General features: G+C 39.8%; 1 protein-coding gene across 5 annotated transcripts in view; it reads right to left on the bottom strand.

Annotated features, from left to right (window-relative positions):
- Positions 1-5,361: 5,361 nt before the first annotated feature.
- The window catches only part of LOC121635712 (neural cell adhesion molecule 2-like), a 466,780-nt gene continuing 463,413 nt past the window's right edge, over positions 5,362-8,728 (bottom strand). For all 5 annotated transcript variants that reach the window (XM_041979023.1, XM_041979021.1, XM_041979020.1 and 2 more), the window contains one exon: positions 5,362-8,375. In XM_041979023.1, coding sequence (XP_041834957.1) covers positions 8,261-8,375 — 115 coding nt within the window. In that variant the 3' untranslated portion in view covers positions 5,362-8,260. The remainder of the gene's footprint in view (positions 8,376-8,728) is intronic.

The raw sequence follows: 8,728 nt of genomic DNA, 5'->3' as shown, positions 1-8,728 counted from the left end.
GAGACTGGACTTATGAACACTGAGAACTAATTAAGCAACAAGACACAGCTGAATCTAATAAAGGAAGCAGAAGATAGCCTCAAAGGACACACAAGGTAAAAGGATTACTAAAATGAGAGGATGTAGGAGATGGAAGTAGACAAGGAATCGCAGACAATTAAAGGAAAAGAAAAGAAAAAGAAACATGACGTATACAACACTGAATGATTTATTATCCATTCCTGTCACTTCACTGTTAATTTATTCTCTCCAGTAGAGACATTCATTCAAAATGATTGACTGAAAGATCTCTATTGTATGAGGAGGCTTAATTATGTCTACAATAGCTTTAAGACATATAATAAAATTACCCTGAGACACAGAACACAGATGAAGTGGCCAGCATGTATGACTTCACTTGGATCATGCTGTGTTTACCTGCAGCTGCGCTGAATAAAAAAAAAAGACTTACCTCAACACTTCTTTTTTTTTTTTTTTTTCAGTCACTGCATCACTTTGAAAGAGTTACAACTCAAAGTAATTTAGGCCTATTCCCTTGGAAAATCCTCCCGGTGTGTCCTTGAACGCTAAGTCTTGGATGCGAAGAGCCATAAAGCTCTCATTTGTCATCTGGATTGTGTTTCGGCTCCCCCCAGAGCTCGCTTGGTGGGACAAAGAAAGAGACAACCAGAGGGCTGTTTTTATCTCTCAATGTTTGGTTGCTTTTATTAAGAAAAATCCACAGGTGTTAAAGTTTCGCCCCTTTTGCACCTTCTTGTCAGACCGCAGCCTTTTCGACTTTGAATGCATTGTGGGTGAGGTGACCTCATCTTAAACTTATAAAGCATAAATCAGGGAGTTCTTGAAGATGTTCAGCATTCAGTGCCTAGTGGCTCCTTTTTGCAGCAATTCTAAAGGTTACATTGAGTTGAACAGGTGTGAATGCAGGAGAAGTCATGTAAGGCATATTCAGCTGTAGCTCCAAACGACATGTGGAGACGTAATTGCTTTCATAGAAATGCTAAGTGGGGCTTCTTTACTGAATTTACTCATAGAATTACTTGTGATGGGAAGGGTATGTCTCTCAGTCCCAGCTATGGGAATTAGCTGAAAAAACATGCACATCCTATATGCTTCACTTTTAAGCTTCATCACCTTTTCAACTTGCAAATCTCAAGGCATTTCTCCTGGAAGCATCTATTTAAAATATTTTGCATCCATCCTTCGTTCTACTGCGGTACTGTGATCTGTAATAGGTGAGGAATCTGTATTAAAGATAGATGAGGTGTCAAAACAATGCCCGTCTTCATGAAATAAACGGTAAACTTCATGCTACATACTGTTTTGCTGCTCCTTATGTTCATGGTGCTATGGAAAACGTCTGTGCTTGCTACATGAAAGGTAGAGTTTGTTAATGCTTTAGATTAAAAAAGAGGCCAAATAGACAAGGCGTTTCATATAAATAAAAGATGGAAGGATCGAAAGAGGCTGCCAAGCTGTGAGGAAAGAACCAAAGCAGGGTCTGCTGATCTTTAAACTATGGAGAAGTGGTGTTGTTAGCAAGACCTAAACCATTTTTCACAACAACCCTCTTATGCTGTTTTGCACAGTGATGCACTTCACTATTTTCTTTCTGATTTTGAACTGAATAAAAACAGCCATACAAGAATTTCTTAAAGCTGACCGGGCACAGGTCCAAGAAATTTCAAATGTGAAGAGACCGTTGACATTTGTAGTTCAAAAGACTGTTTAAACGACCACAGAGACACAAAATGACCTAAAAGAGACAGAAAATTGACATAAAGTAAAATGGAGGCAAAGAGAAAAAAATAACCTCACAAGACACACAAAAGTTAATAAAAGGGACAAAATAGTCATGCAAACACACAAAAGCAAAAATTCAACATTAAGGCAAGAAAGAGTAATATCTAAAAGACCAGTATTACAAAAACCGATGCAAACAGTCCACAAACCATCTCAAAACCACCATGAAGACATGCAGAAGTTGTTTTAATCAGCAGGGGTCACAATCCAAGACAGCAGGGGGAAGCGGCGCCTCAAGTAATGTAGCAATAAAAAGCAGAGAAGAAGAGTGGCATCTTGCAAACATAAAGATTAAACACAGGTTTCCAAAAACTTTTTGCCTTAAGAATTCACAAAAACTTTCAACAAAAAAAAAAAAGTGCAGTAATATTTCCTGGCATGGCAGATTGATTGCATCATGATTTGTGAGGGAGAATTAGTCGGTGTGTCTCCAGTTTTCTCACGCACACACCTGCCTCTTCCCATCTCCTCTCCTGTCAAATCAGCAGAGCTGGACCTCTGCTGGGACAATCTGAAATAAAGCAGATTAAGGGAGTGGAGGCTGTACCTGCCAAGAAGCTCGCTGCTGGATTTGCCCATGTGTGCTTTCTCTGGGAGTTTGGAGACACTCCTCTTCCTCACATGCTGGCTGAGCTTCAAATATGAGCTTGTGTGTGCGAGAGTACACCAGAATTCTGTGAGAGGGAATTCTTTAAGTGAAAGCACGCTTGTGAGGGTATGAAAACTTCAACAACAGCAAAAGGGAGGAGGAGGATTTCATCCCAAACTTCCCAAACTTCTCTAGCAGTCAGGATTAAGGTGCTGTCAGCGCAGTGTCATGGGAGCCTCTGCAAAGGGAAAGATTAGTGGAGAAATATTACCTGAAGGCTTACTGTGCTATCTTTTCATATGGTGTGTGACTTTCCAGCTGCACACAATACACTATAAGCATTAATGTGTGTGGTCAATATCTTCTGCTTGCCTGTTTGGGAAAATTAAAAGTAATCACCTGTGACAGACCATGTGTCTTTTCATCTCTGTCTGTGATTTTCCACCTCATTCCCACCCTCCTCCCTGCTCCCAAGAGCGGCCAGCATCACTCCTCCTCGCATCTCCTCATCCAAACGAGACTGTGTTTGATGTGCAGACTTCCTTTGAGCCCCTGTGGGAGATGAAATTGAAGTTTGCTCCCCTTGTTAACAGAGGCCCTTGCAGCCAGGATCCAACGAGGCAGCCCACTCGTGTCGTCTGAGAAACGCTATCTGCTGACTTCAAATGAGCATTGAAGAGAGGGCTGCTTTGTTAAGAAGCACTGTGGCTCCTCCACGCTACTCAGAATAGCTTTTCTTTTTTCACAGTACATCTCAGTCTCAAAATTTTCAAAAGTATTGTTTCAGGAAAGGGAGGCCAGATTGAGATGCAGCAGAGTTACTGTGTAATGATGGTTTAGGAATGACCTTGATGAAAATAACGCTCCGTCCGTTGGAAAAATGAGCCCTGCCGACTTTTAACGGAGGAAAAATTAAAAGCTATTAAAGTTGTGCCTTTGTGGAGACGTGTGCTTTTATCTCACAATGGCACCACACTGAAGCACAGCCCATCACAATAAAGAGGATTATAATGAAATGTTCACCCGCTGTCAGTGTCTTATGACTATATCTTATCCCCCTGCAATGGTCAGTCTTACATTATATCCGATAGTGAAGCTCTGGAAACTTAATTGGAAGAAATTTCAACCATGTATTCATTTTTTTAAAGCAGTGATTTTAAATGGATTTAATCCCTCAGGCAATTCTTTGCCAGCTCACTCATTTACTCCTGGGGCTGTTTAAGAATATCATTTTTAGTTTTAAACCCTGATAGCTTGACAATAAAAGAAATAAGTGAACTTCTAGGACTAATTTTAGTCCTGAGAAAACTTTTCATGAATACACTCTGGGCTGTAATTAGTTGTTCTTCTCTGTTCTTCATTAATAATTCTCCAACATAAAGTGTGTGGTCTAACTACATAGACAACATACACTCAGCAGCCACTTTATAATACAAACGACTAATCAGCCAATCACATGGCAGCAACTTATTGCTTTCAGGCATGCAGACATGGTTGAGATGACTTTCTGAAGTTCAAACTGAGCTTCAAAATGGATAAAAAAAAGGGGGTTTAAGTGACTTTGAATGTAGCATTGTTGTTGGGGCCAGATGATCTGGTCTGAGTATTTCAGAAACTGCTGATCTACTGTCATTTTCAAACAACCATCTCTAGGGTTTGCAGAGAACGGTCTGAAAAAGAGAAAATATCTAGTAACCAGCAGTTGTCTGGACCAAAATACCTTGTTGATGTAAGAGGATAATGGGCAAACTGGTTGGAGATGATAGAACCAACATGTGAAAGCTTGAGGCAGGTGGGCTACAGCAGCAATAGAAGATTGGAAAACTAGGGGCAGAATTAGATGGAAACAATATGAAAACATGGATCTATCCTGCATTGTATTAATGGCTGATAGTGGTCGTGTTATGTGTGGGGGGCATTTTCATGCCACATTCAGTACCAGGTGAGCATCTTTTAACCAGCACAGCCTACCTCAGTATTGTTGCTGACCATGTCCATCCCTTTATGACCACAGTGGAGCATCTTCTGATGCTACTTCCAGCAGGATAATGCACCATGTCACAAAGCTCAGATCATCTTCAGCTGCTTTCCAGAACATGACGATGAGTTCACTGGACTCCAACGGCCTCCACAGCCACCAGATCTCAGTCCAGTGAAGCAGCTTTGAGATGTGGTGGAACGGGAGATTCTCATCATGGCTGCAGCTGACAAACCTGCAGCAACTGTGTGATGCAGTCGTGCCAATATGGAGAAAACCTCTGAGGAACGTTTCCAACACCTTGTTGAATCTATGACACCAAGTCCAGCACTGTAATAGCACCTAAAAAAGTGTTTCCCTTTAAAACCATTTTTATTCACGTTTTGTGTCTGAAAAGGCTGACTGTAATGACATCTAATTTCAGCTTAAATATGCATGGCTCCACTAAAAACATTTGGGAAAAGGTCCACCTAAAGGTGATTCCCAGGCCTGACAGAAGAAATCTAGAAATGTGAGAAAACACTTTTGTAGAAACTTTGTTGCTTGTTTGGCGTTAATCAGTACAGTTGGCAAACCTTCATTGTTGGCCAGAACATCTTTGCCTTTAATTTATTAAAAGACACCTTGAGCTCTCCTACTGCCATGATTCAGCTGCAAACCTTGGCCAAGTTGGAGAAGGGGTCTCCTATATTGGACTACAGCTTCCCTGCCCATGGTGATGCAAGACTAGCTTGACTATAGATGTATTGCAGCAGGTTCCAGTTCATAGCAGCCCAGTGGATTTGCTGGTTTCTTGGCTTTTTCCTTATCCTCTGAGAAAATTTCCTCTCAGCTGAGGGTAAGAGCTTGGACTTTCTTCCAGATCCTGGCAAAAAGACTAAACCCCCTAATTACTTGTGCAGCTGAATGGATGATCTTAGAATCCGCAGGTTAGAAATGGCTGCAAGAGACACATTAATGAAGCCATGAATGACAACTTCTCACTCTCTTCTACCAGGACATGTTTATTTACAGCTGCAAATGATAGGAGTCACAAGTGTTCCACAGGTACGTACAGAGAGACATCAATAGTTCCCACCTCCTGCACAAAGCACACTCAGCAGGGACAGTCCAGGGGACACAGGGAGCATGGGGACAAAAAGGACACATACTGTACACTGAGCTCAAACACACCTGTTTTACCCCCTGACAGAAAAAAAAGGACTGAGGTGTGGTGGAGGAGACAGAGAGGAAAGAGGGGGAAAGAAGGGAAGGTTTTTTTTTTTTTTTTTAGACTCAATTCAAATACAAAAGAACATATACAAATCTTATAGCCTCCAGGCACTGTGCTCCCATATTTACAGTGATCGTAACAGGCAACAGAACCACTCCAGGGCAGGACCATCCACTTGAGATATACAAGTACAAGGGCTTGCTGTGAGAAAACAAAGCCTGCGCTACGAGGTCTGAGATAAAAACCAGTGCAGTCTGAGAGGCAAGGGAATAGTGGCGGGGGCTCACAGACACATGCATGGAGTGCTGCAGCCAGGGGAATTAATCACTGTCAAGAACTACATTATCAGGTTTTACTCATCAGAGCACCTCCTCTCAAATCTCAGCGTGAGAGCTCTCGAACTCTGGCAGCATTCATACCTGGTATGTTGTCATCACCAATATGTCTTTCAGAAACTGTACCAATACTTTAATCTAATATGCAAAATTAACAAAATAAATGGCAACATGTTAATTATTGAACTCTTCATTTAGGGTCTGATAAGGAGACACACAGACAGTCTTGCAGACATCCACACATATGACTTACAGTACTTGCAGATACATTCAACAGACATACATGCAACCTGACATGTATTCACTCACACATGCATGTATGCACGCACACATCAAACAACTTGCACACACACACACTCACACACACATGGTGATTCATTACAAGCCCTAACAGCAGATTTCTGGAGCCCACCACTTTACTTTTTATTTGAGTAACAGCATCAACCTGACATCTAGTTTGACAAAATAGTTGAGTCTGTTTCTGTCCAGTGTCGTCGACTACAACCCACGGCCCCTAAGACTATGATTCCCAGAATTCACGGCATAACAATATGATTAAATTCTGACACATTCTCTGGCAAAAAATAAAAAAGTAAGTAGCGATCAAAATTTTATTCTGATGGAGAATGCTGCTGCAGCAGCACTGGGCCACAAGAGGGGAGGGGAAAAAAAAATAAAAGAAAGTAAGAAGGCACATTAATGCCGTAATTACTGCCTCTACTGAAATGCCGTGAAATAGCCTTAGGGCATGGGTTTTTCTTCAGGGAAAGCAAATGGCTGGGAAAAGCAGTTTTACACCATCACTGAACTTTGGACCAGAACACAACAGAAAAAAAACAAAAAAACAAAAACAGGAATGCTCACAAAAGAAAAAAGAAAAGTGCTTTTTGCATTAGAAAAAAAAAAAAAAAAGAAAAAGTAAAAAAATCAAACAACACACCCTTTAGTAAGATGGAGTATTAGGGCCACATTAAGAAAAATATTTTTTCACAGCCTTCAAGAATAAACTAATTCCAGCCATTTCCCCCTACACAAAAGCAACTATTTCCTCCAAGTCTGCTTCTTTTTGCAGAATAGATTCATTTTCTAGCACATTTTTATAAAGGTGCTGATGCCTCGAAAGATAAAGCTTCTCCTGGTTAGTTAAACCTGTGCTGAAGTACAACTTCAAATGCTCCATCACCTTAATTTTAACAACGTTCCTCTTCTAAAACAACTGGTTAAAATATTACTTTATTATCGTAAAATTACAACTTTATACTCGTAAAATTAGGATTTTGTTCTAGTAATATTCTAACTTTATTCTCTAAACCTGTGAATTTTTTTCTAAATGTGGCCCTAATATCCTGTTGTACTTTAGAGAATATTTACATAAAAGCTCTGTAAAATATCTTTTTTTCCCCACCTATGTACAACACAACATCATCAGAGAGAAAACAGACTTTTTTTTTTTTAAAAAAAAGCAGTGTTTCTGGGGCTTTAAGTGGCACTACACCCTACTTTTTCTGCTTTTATAGCGTAATTACCTTCAACACAATCAATCTGGTCAGTACTCCATGTAAACCAAAGCGTGAACATGTATGCTGAACATTTAGAGGTCCACTACCATCAATGACATATAATGTATGCACGTGCTGCATTCTCTTATTTTTTACATTTTTTTTGTTAAAAAAATTCTTATTTTTCTAGCTTATTTTCCTGCAACAGCCTATCAAGATCATAATTTATCAAATAATAAGTCCATATTTTTTCTTACAAATCACTGTGTACCGTTTTTTCTGACAAACTAGATTTATGTTCAGCTATTAAAGGCATAAAATGGTTCCTGCATTGTGACTTTCAGGCTCACATTGGGCCCATGCGTTTGTTCGGACAAAAAATTTTGAAAACTTATGCCTCCTTGATTGTGATTTTTTTTTTGTTCCACAGAAAATTAAGAAGAAGGGGAGGGGCACAGACATCCGTTTAACTGCATGAAAATACCTTAGCAACATAATAAGAGAAATTAAACCAAGGAACAGCCAAAAGTGGTAAAAATAAAGGCAAAAAATAATAATATACAATCATTGATCAACAAGAACCTTCCACTGATTCCATGTTTGTGAGGACATGGTATGGTAACCACTCTGGGTGGTTAACGTGCCATATTAACCACCCCCAGAGGTTAACCCTTTCTTTCTGTCCACTTTCTCTCTATAATTTGTATTTACACATGCCTTTCACTGGGGCACTGTTATAAACAGATAAAGTATTTTACTCCAGTATTTTCCAGTGTTGTAGTTTCTCTGGGTTTTGGTCTCATGATCCGAATGTTCATTTGGTGGCGAGGGGGCCGACTCTTTTTACGCTTTGCTGTCGTCTGGTTTTATATGGATGCTGTTGTCACTGTGCACTTTGATTTCAATCGTATCCGGCTTGAGAGACTCTTTTCCATTTTCTTCCTTCAGCGGTAGCTTCCTGCAGAAAGAGAGGACAGAATCCACAAAGATGGATGTTAGATTTGTAGTAAGTTCCCTCATCACAATGAGGTAAATACAAGAACTTAAAAGATAGGTACATATAAGCTTAAAAGGCATAGATTCAAGAGTGATGTTTTCATGCCTTTTGTGAAGCACATACAGTAAATGCTGAGTAAAGTAGACCTGAAACATGGACATAAAAGATTGTGGTTTCTCCACGAAATGTGTGCTTTCCCAACAATAATAATCTTTTAGAAATTTTGTGCATGAATGAGCTGCTTCCATTGCGATTACTTAAGCTAAATTTAATTGATGAGAAAAGGCAGGATGGATATTAAATTTAACAGTCTC

The sequence above is a fragment of the Melanotaenia boesemani genome, chromosome 24, assembly GCF_017639745.1.
Source record: "Melanotaenia boesemani isolate fMelBoe1 chromosome 24, fMelBoe1.pri, whole genome shotgun sequence".
Taxonomy (NCBI): domain Eukaryota; kingdom Metazoa; phylum Chordata; class Actinopteri; order Atheriniformes; family Melanotaeniidae; genus Melanotaenia; species Melanotaenia boesemani.
Note: the sequence above shows the minus strand (reverse complement) of the source record. Positions and strands in the feature narration are given on the sequence as shown.